This window comes from Corythoichthys intestinalis, chromosome 13, assembly GCF_030265065.1.
Source record: "Corythoichthys intestinalis isolate RoL2023-P3 chromosome 13, ASM3026506v1, whole genome shotgun sequence".
Lineage (NCBI taxonomy): Eukaryota > Metazoa > Chordata > Actinopteri > Syngnathiformes > Syngnathidae > Corythoichthys > Corythoichthys intestinalis.
In genome coordinates, this window is record NC_080407.1 from 18390820 (window position 1) to 18406479 (window position 15660).

General features: G+C 36.7%; 2 protein-coding genes across 4 annotated transcripts in view; both read left to right on the plus strand.

Moving 5' to 3' along the window:
* Positions 1–9736, plus strand: part of strip2 (striatin interacting protein 2) — a 34478-nt gene extending 24742 nt beyond the window's left edge. For 2 of the 3 annotated variants that reach the window (XM_057855972.1, XM_057855973.1), the window contains 4 exons: positions 2349–2415; positions 2488–2592; positions 2653–2857; positions 5850–9736. In XM_057855972.1, coding sequence (XP_057711955.1) covers positions 2349–2415; positions 2488–2592; positions 2653–2857; positions 5850–6100 — 628 coding nt within the window. In that variant the 3' untranslated portion in view covers positions 6101–9736. Of the gene's footprint in view, positions 1–2348; positions 2416–2487; positions 2593–2652; positions 3069–5849 lie in introns of all 3 variants that reach the window. The other variant, XR_009066800.1, reaches the window with a different exon arrangement.
* A 249-nt stretch (positions 9737–9985) lies between these two features.
* The window catches only part of dhx57 (DEAH (Asp-Glu-Ala-Asp/His) box polypeptide 57), a 29369-nt gene continuing 23694 nt past the window's right edge, over positions 9986–15660 (plus strand). Inside the window, exons 1-5 of the mRNA XM_057854409.1 lie at positions 9986–10659; positions 13122–13301; positions 13362–13509; positions 13582–13733; positions 13796–13993. Coding sequence (XP_057710392.1) covers positions 13138–13301; positions 13362–13509; positions 13582–13733; positions 13796–13993 — 662 coding nt within the window. The 5' untranslated portion in view covers positions 9986–10659; positions 13122–13137. The remainder of the gene's footprint in view (positions 10660–13121; positions 13302–13361; positions 13510–13581; positions 13734–13795; positions 13994–15660) is intronic.

A 15660-nucleotide genomic window follows, 5' to 3' on the forward strand; every position in this document is an offset into this window, starting at 1 on the left:
GCTCTAATGTTTTCAGTGCCATTTGTCAAGAAGTTAGCTAAAGTAAATTAGCAACAGTCACTTGATTTAAAAGTTTTTTTTTCTGAACACTTACAGAGCAAGCTAGCATATCTCGTAAAGAGCTAGCATATCTTGTAACACAAAAATGCTAATAGAATTAGCATATCTCAGGCTATCCACTGTTTTCAGCTACGTTTGTCAAGAAGTTGGCTAAAATGAATTTCGCGATAGTCACTTATTCATTCATTCATTCATTTTCCATAATTAAATCATAATTTCAAACAAAAATAATTAGGCCTACTGTAGAAGCTAGCATAGCTCAGACTAATGTTTTCAGTGCCGTTACAAGTTAGCAAAATTTAATTAGTGACAGTCACTTGATTAAAACATAATTAAATAAAACATTTACTGTAAAAGCTAGTATAGCTCAGACTAATAGGTTTTCAGTGCTGTAACTAGTTAGCGAAAACGAATTAGCGATAGTCACTTGTTTAAAACATAATTTAAAACAAAAGCAATTACTGTAGAAGCTAGCATAACTCAGACTAATAGGTTTTCAATGCTGTTACAAGTTAGCGAAAGTGAATTCGCGACAGTCACTTGATTAAAACATAATTTTAAAAAAATCAATTCTTGTAGACGTTAGCATAGCTCAGGCAAATCATAATTTTCAGCTATGCCTGTCAAGAATTTAGCGAAAGTGAATTAGCAACAGCCACTTTATTTGAATGTTTTTTTTCTTAACCTGAGATATGCTAGCTTGTTCTGTAAGTGTTTATAACAATTTTCAGGTTTGTTGGTGTTGGTGTTATACTTATATAGCGCTTTTCCACCTTTTCTCAAGTTTAATTGATTAAGCGACAGTCACTTGATTGAAATGTAATAAAACAATAAATGATTGTAGAAGCTAGCATATCTCAGGCTATTAACAGTTTTCAGTGCCGTTTGTCGACAAGTTAGCTAAAGTGAATTAGCGACAGTCTATTTATTAAAACATAATTTTAAAAAAACAATGCTTGTAGAAGCTAGCATAGCTCAGGCAAATCATAATTTTCAGCTATGTCTGTCAAGAATTTATCTAAAGTAAATTTGCAACAGTCAGTTGATTTAAATGTTTTTTTAACACTTACAGAACAAGTTAGCATATCTCAGGTTAATGACTTTTCTATTCTGTATTTCAAATTGAAGTAAATTAGCGTCAGTAACTTGATTAATACATAATTTAACAAAAATTATTACTGTACAATCTAGTATGGCTCAGACTAATAGGTTTTCAGTGCCGTTTGTCAACAAGTTGGCTAAAGTGAATTAGCGACAGTCACTTGATTAAAACATAATAAAGAAAAAAAATTGTTGAAGCTAGCATAGCTCAAACTAATGTTTTCAGTGCCGCTTGTCAACAAGTTAGCTAAAGTGAAATAGCGACTGTCACGTGATTAAAACATAATTAGAAAAAACAATTCTTATAGAAGCTAGCATATCTCAGGCTATTTAGTTGACAAATGGCACTGAAAACTTGTTAGCTAAAGTGAATTAGAATAGAATAGAATAGAATAGAATAGAATAGAATAGCCCTTTATTGTCATTATACGGTTCTACAATGAAATTGTGGGGCATCTCCCTTTACAGTGCAGGACAAGTAAAAAAATCTCGAAAATGTCTTGCAAGAATAAAGTATAAAATCAAAATAAATATAAAATATGTATGAGGTAGTCTATGTTCAGGCAGTGCAAATAATTGAAGTGAATTGGCAGCAGTTGACAGTGAAGGCATTGAATATTGCACACGTAAAATCTCGAAAGTGGCTTGTAAGAATAAAAGTATAAAATGTAAATCGTATAAAATATGTATGAGGTAGTCCTATGTTCAGGCAGTGCAAATAATTGAAGTAGCAGCAGTTGACAGTGAAGACATTGAATATTGCAGATTAAAATTGCACGTAAATAAGTATTGCACATAGAATATGTGTGAATAGAAGTTAAGTTGCGGAAGTTGACAGTGAGGCATTGAATATTGCACTTAGTAAGTATTGCACATAGTATATTGCATGTAAATGAATATTGGACATTAGGTGATGTGGTGTTAGATAATGCCAACCGTCACTTGATTACAACATAATTAAAAAAAAAAAAAACAATAATAGTTGAAGCTAGCATAGCTCAGGCTAGTGAGTTTTCAGCAATGTTTGTCAAGAAGTTAGCAACAGTCACTTGATTGAAACGTGTTTTATTTAAAAGCCACTTACAGAATACACTAATATAGCTCAGACTAATTACAGTTTTGCCAGTTTCAGCTAAAGTTATGGGGCGTATTTGTATAAATGGCTAATTTTTGCATTTCCTTTGCAGCATATGTGTTTTGGATTTTCCCCACTGCGCCGTCCACGAGATGCCCGAACTCACCGCCGAAAGCCTGGTGAGTCCCCCCCCAAAAGACCCCATCCGAGTCCTCATTAGCGTCAACTCTGACGTTTTATCGTGTTATCAGGAGGCTGGCGACAGCAACCAGTTCTGCTGGAGGAATCTGTTCTCATGCATCAACCTGCTGAGAATCCTCAACAAGCTGACCAAGTGGAAACACTCTCGAACTATGGTGAGATCTAAAAATTAGAAAAAAAAAACCTGGCAGAATGACATTTTTTATTTGTACCAGATGTTGGTGGTCTTCAAGTCGGCGCCCATTTTGAAGAGAGCGCTCAAAGTCAAGCAGGCCATGATGCAGCTATACGTGCTTAAGCTGCTCAAAATTCAAACCAAGTACTTGGGTCGCCAGTGGAGGAAGAGCAATATGAAGACCATGTCGGCAATCTACCAGAAGGTCCGACACAGACTCAATGACGATTGGGCCTACGGGAACGGTAAAAAAACCAAACTCATATAATTCAATGGCACTGAATGAAAAAAAATACTTCAGGTGTAATTGTATGATCATGAAAAAAAAAAATATCCATGTGAAATACTATACCCAGCAGTTACTACTGAAGTCGGGTTGCTGTTGCCATGGAAACAGGGGAAGGGGACGTTTCAGGGTCAGCAGTGAGCTGTCGCATAGATGAAAATGAAAAGAACGTAAGGCATATTTCCATTGTAGCTAGTAAAATATTATTACTTTTTCAGTATTTCTGAATATGTATGTAGATTTTTTAATCAAGTGACTGTCGCTAATTCACTTTAGCTAACTTGACAAACGGCACTAAAAATTGTTAATAGCCTGAGATATGTTAGCTTCTACTATCATTTATTGCTTAATTAAATTTCAATCAAGTGACTGTTGCTAATTCAGTTCTGCTTGAAAATCAGAACTGAAAACTGTTCTTAACCTGAGATGCTAGCTTGTTCTGTAAGTCTTACTGTTAAGAAAAAGAAAATTCGATTATTTTAGTAATCGATTAATCGACTAGTTAGTTTGAATCATCTAGTAATCGGATAAGGAACCTAAGAAATAAAAATACCTGAGTGAGCCTCAAACGGTATAAATAGATAAATAAATAAATGAGGAACAATTGGCTAACTTACGCAGCAAAAATCCGCTAGCTCAAATGCTATAAAATGCTTTTTCTTTATTTTTTTAACAATACTCTTAGCAAATGGTTCAAAAACATATTCCCACAAAAAGGGCAACATTTTGCCACATGCCCCAAAAAAATGTTGCATGCTAGTATCCATTTTGCCACATAAAAAAAAAAAAAAAAAATGCCACATGGCAAGAGCAATTTTGCCACATACTAAAAAAATGCCACATGCCAAAATCGATTTTGCCATATGCAGAAAAATCGCCACATGGCAAAATCAATTATGCCACATACCAAAAAAATGCCACATGGAAAAATCAATTTTGTCACATACCAAAAAAAGCCACATAGCAAAATCAATTTTGCCACACACCAAAAGAAAATGCCACATGGCAAAAAAAAAAACAAAAACTGCCGCATGCCAATATCCATTTTGCCACATACCCAAAGAAAATGCCACATGGCAAAAAAATGCCGCATGTCAATATCCATTTAGCCACATACCAAATAAAATGCCACATGGCAACGGCAATTTTGCCACATACTAAAAAAATGCCACATGCCAAAATCCATTTTGCCACATACAGAAAAAATGCCACATGGCAAAATCAATTTTGCCACATACCAAAAAACTGCCACATGGCAAAATCAATTTTGCCACATACCAAAAGAAAATGCCACATGGCAAAAAAAAATGCCGCATGCCATATCCATTTTGCCACATACCCCCAAAAAAATGCCACATGGCAACAGTAATGTTGCCACATATCTAAAAAAAAATGCCACAGGCCAAAAAAAATGCCTCATGCCAATATCCTTTTTGCCACATACCCTAAAAAAATGCCACATGGCAAAAGCACTTTTGCCACATACAAAAAAATGCCTCATGCCAAAATCCATTTTGCCACATACCAGAAAAAAAGCCAATTTTTTTTTTACAATGCTCTTAACAAATAGCTAAAAAATGGCTAAAAATACCTAAAAACTAAATTACAAATGCATTAAAAAAACATGAGCTGAAACAGAAACTTATGTTGTTCTTAACAGGGAGCAGCTAGATTCAGGCATATAAAATGAGTTATGTCATATTCACTGTTGCCACTTGAGGGCAGTGTATCCACCCAAATCAATAATACTAAATGCAAACACTTTCAAAACAAACCAGTTTAATTAAACGAGTGCTCGAAGCAAAAGCAGCAAAATTTAATTTGAATATTTTTTTCTCATCGAATAACTCGAGTTAATCCATTAACCGTTGCAGCATTAAAATCAAGTGACTGTTGCTTATTTACTTCAGCTAAATTCTTGACAGGCATAGCTGAAAATTTTGATTTGCCTGAACTATGCTAGCTTCTACAAGAATTGATTTAAAAAAAAATTCAATTGGACATCTATTGTTGTCAGTAGAAGCCTAAAAGCTAATTCTGGGCCAATTCCTTGTAATTTTAGGGTATTTACAGGTCACTTCTTGTATATTTTGGATTATTTCCTGTTGATTTTCGGGCAATTCTGAGCTATGTCCTGTTGATTTGGTGCATTTGGGATTTAAGTAGCAACCTGTTTGTTTGTTTTTTAAACAGTGGCACCTTTTTAAAAGGATATGTTCATTCTTGGCGATTTTCAATATATTGTCACAGCCCTAAAAGATAAATGTTGGTATGAGTTCTAATAATTGGATATTCAGACCCCTCATAAAGCAACACTTTGTAGCTTTTCACTTTTAGTCGATTTTAGCGACGCCGGTGGAGAAAAGTGGTAGTGTTTTGCCTTTAGGAAGACTGCGTTTCCCATGAGGACCAGCGTAAAATCATGATAGTCGCCTGCAGATGGATTAAACAACATTTTTGTTTCCAGCGGCTATGCAAACGATGAATAGTAATAAGGTAATGAATCCAGTTGTGGCTAAACAAAAACATATGACAGTTAGCAACCGTCTGGCTTAGTGTGGCTCACCTCCCCAACCACACCCGAACTCGTCAGCGCTGACGGTCGGGATCAATTTAAAAAAAAAAACGCGGTGAGAGGCACACAAACGAATAAACAAGGCAATGATGCAACTAGCAACGAAGGGATATACAAACTGTCAAATGGCAGTAAGTCAATTCTTGGCATGCCGCCTAGGATCGGTTTAAAGACACTGCTGCTGAGCTGGAATTGGATGCAGGAACAATGTTGGGAACAATCTGACCAGCTGCAGAATGAGACAAAATCGTGCCAGTCGTCATACTAGCTTGCGTGCATTGCGCGCGTAAAACATGGCGCCCTCCGTAGCTCAAAACATGCAGTAAATATTATAGATTTTTAAATCAATGGCAATGATATATGTGTTTCTAATAAGATATTGATGCGCGGCCTTGGGACTTCCAAGCGGAAGAGTGCGCCCTGCGCGAGAGCATCGAGAAGTTCAACAGCCGGCGGTACGACAAGAACCGCAACGGCGACTTCGCGCCCGTCGACAACTGCCTGCAGAGCGTGCTGGGCCAGCGCGTGGACCTTCCCGAAGACTTCCACTACAGCTACGAGATGTGGCTGGAGAGGGAGGTCTTCTCGCAGCCTATCGAGTGGGAGGGTCTCCTTCAGGAACAATAAAAAAGAAGAAGACAAATAAGGTAGCAGGGTTAAAGTGAACCAGCCTGGTAGCAACCACTTTTACACTCTTATGCACTCGACAGGTTTTATGTCCCCATTTGGATTATATGTTTGTAACGGTGTGTATGGTGAAATTTTGTAGTCTAAAAACTGTACATCTCACACATTTTGTCTTGAACAAACTTGTGTTTCCATTTGGAATTGTTTTTTTTAAAGAATTGCCTTTTGAAAGTGTCCTGAAAAAAGTAGGTCCCCATTTTGTAGAAAGTTCGACAATGAAAAAGTGTGTATACTAAAGTTTGGATCTCATTTTAAATGTACTTATTTAACGTGAAATCAGAGATGAAATGTAACACACTGACTAAGTGACTTTTAACTCATTGATGGAAGCCCGTTCCAGTTGAACTTCGCCGCCAATTCTCCCACTTCAAACGGATTGGTCGTCTATGGCCGTCAGTGGCAGCCAATGCCAGGCAATGGGTTCATTTTGGGGCATTTTACGTCAGTTCTTGAGGATTTTCCGTCACTTCCATTTCTTTTGGGGGCATTTACGAGTCACTTCCTGTTGATTTTGGTTCACCTTCAGTACATTTTGGGTTTCACTATTGGTTTTGGGCATTTAGGGCAACAATTGGCTAACTTGCATAGCCAAAGTCGGCTAGCTTGGATGCTATAAAATGCAAAGTTTTTTTTTTTTTTTTTTTACAATGCTCTTAACAAATGGTTCAAACACATAAACTAAATAACGAATGAATTAAAAAAAACATTAGCTCAAACAATTACTTAGCTTATGTTGGTCTTAACTTGGAGCAGCTGCATTCAGCTATGTCAAACGAGTCACTTCCTATATATTTTGGCTAACTTTCTGTACATTTTGGGTCATTTCACTATTGGTTTTAGGGCATTTCGGGCAACAATTGGCTAATTTGCGTAGGAAAAGTGCCCTAGCTTAAATGCTATAAAATGCTAAGTTTTTTTTTTTTTTTTTTTACAATGCTCTTAACAAATGGTTCAAACACATATTCCCTCAAAAACAGCTAAATATACCAATAAACTAAATTACGAATGCATTAAAAAACATTAGCTCAAACAATAACTTGGCTTATGTTGGTCATAACAGGGAGGAGCTGCATTCAGCTATGTGAAACGAGTTATTTCTTAGGGTTCACTGTTCATTTCAAGGTATTTACGAGTCACTTCCGATTGATTTTGGCTAACTCTCTGTACTTCTGGGTCATTTCGCTATTGGTCTTAGGGTATTTAGGGCAACAATTGGCTAACTTGCGTAGCAAAAGTCCGATAGCTTAAATGCTACGAAATGCTAACTTTTTTTTTTACAATGTTCTTAACAAATTGGTTCAAACGCATATTCCCACAATAAAACAGCTAAATATACCTATAAACTGAGTTACGAATGCACTGAAAAAACATTAGCTCAAACAATAACTTAACTTATGTTGGTCTTAACAGGGAGCAGCTGCATTCAGCTATGTGAAACGAGTTATTTCTTAGGGTTCACCGTTCATTTCAAGGTATTTACGAGTCACTTCCTATTGATTTTGGCTAACTTTCTGTACATTTTGGGTCATTTCCTGTTGATTCTGGGGTATTTCCGGGTCACTTCCTGGTCAAAAATCCCTTTCTGTTGATTTGAGAAAATTTCCCGCAAACTTCCTATTGATTTTGGCTCACCTATTGGACATTTTGGGTTATTTCCCTGTTGGTTTTAGGGCCTTTCCGGGGAACTTTCTGTTTCCCTTACTTCCTGTTGTTTTCAGCTCATTTCCTATATATTTTGGGTTTCCTGTTGATTCAGGGGCCTTTTCAGCTATCTTCCTATTATTTAGAGTCACTTTCTGTTGATTTTGGGGCACTTCCCGGGTACTTCCTGTTCATCTGTCACTTCCTTTTCATTTCAGGGTATTTACGAGTCACTTCCTATTGATTTTGACAAACTTTCTGTCCATTTTGGGTAATTTCCTTTTTATTCTGGGGCATTTTCGGGTCACATTCTGTTGATTTGGGGGCACTTCCAAGGTCCATCCTGCTCATCTGTCACTTCCTGTTCATTTCAGGGTATTTACGAGTCACTTCCTATTGATTTTGGCTAATTTTCTGTCCATTTTGGGTAATTTCCTTTGATTCCAGGGCATTTCCAAGTCACTTCCTATTGATTTTAGAGCATTTCCACCTATCTTCCTATTAATTTCGGGTCACTTTCTATTGATTTTAAAGGCACTTTCGGGGTACTTGCTGGTCATCTATCACTTCCAGCGTCAATCTTGCTCAGTCAGCTGCATGACACCCGCGTTGGGCTTCCGTGGTCAGAAGGCATCCTGTATCTGTTTGCACTTATCTGCCCATTGTCTTGGTGCTGCAAGTTTTAATCAAGTCCAACTGTTCATAATATCAAGTATATTCTGCTTGTTTTTCTTAAACTATTATATAAATGCTATTTATTTTATATTGGGTGCGTTAGAGTAATACAAACAGTCAAATTGACGGCGCTAGATGTCCAATCCGTGTGTAGAGCTAATGTAGAGACTATTCTAATGGGAGATTTTGGTTGCAACCTGTTGGTTTGATTATAATCCCTAGCACAAAAACAGTTACAGACATACAGAACTGAATACATAACACTTCCATATTTAGCAGTTGCCTTCATAAGCTAATTTTTTGTTCGTTGTTTTTCTACCTGGGCTCCACTGAAGCACACAAACAGAGCACAAGCAGCATTGTCACAATAATGTCATAGTTTATCGCAGTTTTCTTGATGTTGACAGCGTTTCGAATTGTTTTTATGTCTCCAAACAATAACATACTTGTAGAATCTCAGGTCAACATGGATACTATATAGCAAAAGTTGAATCACTCTGAGCTAATCCCTCACTTTGTTCCGTTTGTGCCAAATATGAGTGCCATATTATTTTCTGACGCTTATCATGCTATTTAAAAATGCCAAAATGTTATTTATTTTCTACTTCAAAACGGTTATTGTATCTCGACAAATATTCAAAGGTGTTGTGGTTATTTCCATGACGGGGTAAATTGCGGGGATGTGCAATTATGGATCAGCCGGAAGCTTTATTGCAGCTATAAATACATTATATGACACTTAATTATTAAACAATGTTTAAAAAATGTGACTGTTTTTGGTTTTTACACTTAATTGCTTTGTTCGCTCAGAGTTGATTAATTACAATTGCGGAATTATTGTTGCCTACAGACGTTTAATGTTTGATCTTGCCACAGATGCTTAAAGTCGAAGCTTGTTAAACAGTTGCTGTGGCAACTTATTGCGGGTAAGTGAGGAGTTTAGCATGCATTACAGCGCTACAGATGTAAATAACAATCAAAATTCATGTTCTGTGCTAAATATTTTTTCAGTTACTGTTCCAGTTGTTTCATTTATTGCTAGTTATGCTATTTGGTAACATTTTATTTGACAGTGGCGCCATAAAATTGCCATAATACCATCATAATTATGATATGATACAGCCATGAGCATTAATGAACGCTTATAATTGCCATCAAAGTGTAAACCCAAATAAATCAACAAATAAGCCACAGCATTCAAATTAAGGGGAAAAAAGTCGCAGTTTATATTCCAAAAATTTGTTTTTTTATGATTATACGTTGGGGAAAAAAGTGAAAAAAATGTCTTATATGTATGGCTTTCCATGCTAAATCTGAATGAATACATTGAACACAAAAAAAAAAATGGGGGCGGGGGGGGGGGAACACTACTTCGCGGTTTTTCACTTATCGCGGCAGGTTCTAGTCCCCATTAAACGCGAAAAATGAGGAATCACCATTTTAATTTTGAGATAAAGTGTCTGTTTTTGTGTTATGTAGCACAACCTACAAGTTGCGGAAAGTCATTAAATTGAGTGGAATTGTCTTGAAATAAGTTATTAAATATCTTATATTCATAGTATTCTCTGAAAATGGAATATAAAAGTTATTTATGACATTTTTGGAACGAAACGGAAGTGAACACTTTGAACTCTGAATTTCCGACCAATCAAAGAGCCGCAGGCACCTCTGATAATACCCGATACCTCCACTTGTCTTTCGTTTCTTCGTAAAAAGTTCACGTACTGGAATTCCTGTGGATTTACTTCACTTCTTTTACTTTGCTTTTGTTTCAAGGCTAGCCCAACCTCAAATTGTTCAACTTTTTCCAAAGACAAAAGCGTATTTGTATTTCGACTAACGCTTGCTAGCTTCAAGCTAACGTTAGCTTGTAAATAAAGCCACAGCTGCGTTCATTCGATACGTCACTAGTGTTTTTGGGCTGTTGTTGTTGTTTTGTCCCCAGGAACTTCACAACACATCACATTGATAGTCAGCCAGGCGTGTACCTAAGTGGACAGGCACGCTCGGTTGCATAATTTTCGCCCGAGGAGAGGCAGCTTGTCATCGGCCACCATCTCATTGCTCGCACGGTCCCTTACCGAACCGAAGCGTGGACCACAACTATGTGCCACACCGTTCTGGATGCTGCCACATACCCACAACTCTATAACCACCATCTGATTACGGATTTTGGATTGAAGGTAAATTGATTTCAAACTTCATTTGACAGACTAAATATGAACATTCACAGCCAGTGCTTGATGTTTGAATGAATTGGACGTTTATTGTTGTCAGTGGCATGCAATGAGGAGGGAGGGGGGTATTTAGCGTGTATATTAATTTTTATTTAGTTTATATTAACATTGGATTTATCAATATCCAACCATCCATTGTGAAAAAGTTTTATTTTATTATTTTTTTTTTTTTTAATATAATTTTACTCAAACCTGAATTAGACTCATATTTGAGTGATGTAAGCACATGAAAAAACAAGACAAAAAATACTAGATAAAATCTAAACATTAGCATCTGTCCAGTTAAATTCAACCCATTCCCAATTCTAAGCCTTTTTTTTTTGTGTCCGTGTGGTTTGGCCCATTTAAAAAAACGACTTTATACTTTAAAAAGTGCAAAGATAAACTTTTTAACAATTTAGGTGCGTTCAAAGTCCCCTCAGCAATAACATTATTGCATGGGCGTAGGTTTGGTCTCAGCATTGGTAGGGACGATGTCACTTGGCTTTTTTTTTTTTTTTTGGTATGTGCCAAAATTAAATTTGCCCTGTGGCTTTTTTATTTGGTATATGGCAAAATGGATTTTTGGCATTTTTTTGTCATGTTTCATTTTTTTATGTGGCTTTTTTTCTGGAATGTGGCTTTTTTTTCTAGTATGTGGCAAAATAGTTGTTGGCGTGTGGCATATTTTTTAAATGTGGCATTTTTTTTTTTTTTTTAAACATGGCAAAATTTATTTTGCCATATGGCATTTTTTTGGTATGTGGCTAAATGGATTGTGCCATGTGGCTTTTTTTCTGGAATGGGGCAAAATGGATTTTGCCATGTGGCATTTTTTTGTCAGGTTTCATTTTTTGGGTATGTGGAAAAATTGATTTTGCCATGTGGCTTTTTTTCTGGTAAGTGGCAAAATGTTTTTTGGCATGTGGCAAAATTGATTTTGCCATGTGGCTTCTGGTATGTGGCAAAATGGTTTTTGGCATGTGGCATATTTTTTGTCATGTTTCATTTTTTGGGTATGTGGAAAAATTGATTTTGCCATGTGGCTTTTTTCTGGTAAGTGGCAAAATAGTTGTTGGCGTGTGGCATTTTTTTAAAATGTGGCATTTTTTTTAAACCTGGCAAAATTTATTTTGCCATATGGCATTTTTTTTGGTATGTGGCAAACTGTATTTTTGCCATGTGGCTTTTTCTCTGGAATGGGGCAAAATGGATTTTGCCATGTGGCATTTTTTTGTCATGTTTCATTTTTTGGGTATGTGGCAAAATTGATTTTGCCATGTGGCTTTTTTCCAGGTATGTGGCAAAATGCTTTTTGGCATGTGGCATTTTTTTTTTTTCAATGTGGAATTTTTTTTTTTTTGGTATGTGGCAAAATTGATTTTCCCATGTGGCATTTTTTTTTTTTGGCATGTGGCTTTTTTTCTGGTATGTGGCAAAATGGTTTTTGGCAAGTGGCATTTTTTTGGACCGTGGCATTTTTTCGGTATGTGGCAAAATGGCTTTTGGCATGTGGCATTTTTTTTGGCATATGGCTTTTTTCCTGGTATGTGACAAAAGGGATTTTAGTATGTGGCAAAATTGTTTTTGCCATGTGGCTTTTTTCTGGTATGTGGCAAAATGTTTTTTGGCATGTGGGATTTTTTTGGTATGAGACAAAATGGATTTTGTTCTGTGACATTTTTTTGGTATGAGACAAAATGGATTTTGGCCTGTGGCATTTTTTTGGTATGAGACAAAATGGATTTTGCCATCTGGCTATTTTTGGTATGTGGCAAAATTGATTTTGCCATGTGGCTTTTTTCTGGAATGTGGCAAAATTGATTTTGGCATGTGGCATTTTTTTGGTATGTGGCAAAATTGATTTTGCCAAGTGGCATTTTTTTGGTGAGTGGCAAAATTGATTTTGCCAAGTGGCATTTTTTTTTATATGTGGCAAAATGGATTTTGGCATGTGGCATTTTTTTGGCATTTTTGTTTTCTTAAAGCATTCGTGATTTAGTTTTTGGTATATTCAGCCGTTTGTTTGGTGGGAATGTGTTTGAACCATGTATTAAGATAAAACAACGCTCGCATTTTATAGCATTTATTTCCTATGCAAGTGTTTTCTTATGCATTCGTGATTTAGCTTATAGGTCTATTTAGCTGTTTGTTTTTTTGTGGGAACATGAGTTTAAACGATTTGTTAAAAAAAAGTTGTCATTTTATAGCATTTAAGGTAGTAGAAGTTTGCAATGCTAGTTAGCCAATTGTGCTTTTGTTGTACTTAGATTTAATTTTTAATACTGTTTGAGGCTACGCTCGACTATTTTATTTTGAAAGTGCAATTCTCCATAGGTAGAAGAAATACTCGGAAATTTGTGTTTTGTGCACTGTTTTTAATGCACCATGAGTTTGTGTCATGTTGTGCCTTATGACACTGCTGGCAGATTAGATTCCAGAAAAATGAGTGCGAGGAGGAGAGGTGGGAAGCCCAACAGAGGTGGAGGGAAATTTAACAAGCCGAGAGGAGCTGGAGGTGGCGGAGGAGGTCGAAAAGCAGGAAGTGCTCACCTGGATGACGACTATGATGATTTCACCCTTGACGTTGGGCTAAATTCATCCAGCAGGTATAAAATGTCACGATAAAGATTTATTTTTGGGGGATTTTCAGGATTATTCCTTTTCAGACTGTCCAATACGCGAGGCGGCTCCAACCGCCCCACTGGCGCTAGGAATGGAAGCATTCCTTCACGAGGATGTCGAGCTGGCGCCTGCTACAACAGAACCGAGTCGGTTCTACCTAAATCCCTCGCTCGGAACAGAACATACGCCAAAGTAAGGAAGATTTGAACTGATGTTAATGGAAAGAATCAAAATGGAGATAGATTTTCGTCTTTTTATGGCCAGAATTTCCAACCCGACACCAAAGCAAGTGCCGCTCGCAAACCCGATGCCAGCAGCGTGCCTATGCAGAGAATTCTAATGACCGACAAGAACCAGGAACTCCTCAAAGAGCTGCTTTGGGAGTTGCGGACGCGCGACTTTGACGAACAAGACGAGTAAGTCCATCGTTTAAGAAGAGCTTAAAAACACTTGTAATACATTTATTTCACATCTTTAGCGACGCCGCTTTCGATGGTTTACAAGAGGAGGAAAAGGAGGAATTGGATGAATTAGACTTTCGTGAAGAAGGCCAGTTTTGGAACACCAACGACGAGCCGGTGGAGAGAGCGGAGAGCCCGAAAGAATACGAGTCTGACAATGAACGTCGGCCGGCTGAACCTGTCGTCTCTTTGTTTGCGATAAGCAAGCTCTGCAGGTGAGAACCAATTCCAAACCTCACGTAAATGGGATGTTTCAACTAGGGGTGCAACTAATGATTATTTTTATAATTGATTAATCGGACAATTAATCGGATTAATTAGTTTTTTCAATTACCTTCAGAGTTTAACTTAAAGCACACTCTCTTGTATGACAGTTTACAGTTTGAATGGGAGTTAGTGTTGACTAAGCTGTTATATGAATTGGGGCTGCAGCTATCGATTATTTTAGTAGTCCATTAATCGATGAACTAGTGAGTTCCAGTAATCGAGTCAACAGATAATTAACATGGAAAAAAAACTGAGCTGAGCCTCGAACGGTATGAAAAAAAAAATAATAATGAGAATCCAAGTACAAAAAAGAACAATTGGCTAACTTATATGGCAAAAGTCTGCTAGCTTAAATGCTATAAAATGCTTTTTTTTTATTTTTATTTTTTTTTAAATGCTCTTAGCAAATGGCTCAAACACATATTCCCACAAAGAAATGGCTAAATTTTGCCATGTACTCAAAAAAATGCCAGAATCAATTTTGTCACATACAAAAAAATGCCCCATGACAAAATCCATTTTGCCACATACAAAAAAATGCCACATGGCAAAAGATATGCTCCGTGCCAAAATCCATTTTGACACATCCCAAAAAATGCCACATAGGAAAATCAATTTTGCCACACACCAAAAAAATGCCAAAAAAGCCACATGCCGAAATCCATTTTTCCACATACCAGAAAAAAAGCCAGATACAAAAAATGGCACATGGCAAAATCCATTTTGCCACATACCAAAAAAATGCCACATGGCAAAATCCATTTTGCCACACACCAAAAAAATGCCACATGGCAAAATACATTTGGCCGCACACCCAAAAAAATGCCACATGCCAGAATACATTTTGCCAAATAACAGGAAAAATGTCACATGGCAAAATCAATTTTGCCACATAGCCCAAAAAATGCCACATGGCAAAATCAATTTTGCCACATAGCCCAAAAAATTCCGCATGGCATTAAACATTAGCTCCAACATAAGCATAGCTTTTGTTTGTCTTAACAGCAAGCAGCTGGATTCAGCTAAGTGAAATGAGTTATGTCATATTTGCTGTCGCCACTAGAGGGCAGTGTATCCACCCAAAATCAAAACTAAAGGCAAACACTTGAAAAACAAACCATGACAACGCCACTTCAATTAAATGAATACTTGAAGCAGCAAAATTTAATTCGATTCTTTTTTCTAATCGATTTACTCGGGTTAATTGATTAATCGTTGCAGCATTAATAGAATAGAAGTTATCGAAGTTTATTTGGGAGAAATATGTGTTTGAATGATTTGTTAAGAGCATTGTTAAAAAAAAAAAAAAAAACGTTAAAATGGCAGTTGCCATTTTTTTGGTATGTGGCAAAATTTATTTTGGAATGTGGCTGTTTTTTGGGGGGGTATGTGGCAAAACGGATTTTTGCATGCGGAATTTTTTTTTGCCATGTGACATTTTTTTTTGTATGTGGCAAAATGGATTTTGGCAAGTGGCATTTTTTTGGTACGTGGTCAAATTTAGCCCGTTTTTAGGAATATGTGTTTGAACAATTTGCTAAGAGCATTCTAAAAAAAAACAAAAAAAAAACGTTATATGTGTTTAGATATTGATGTAAGAGTGCAAAAATGCTAT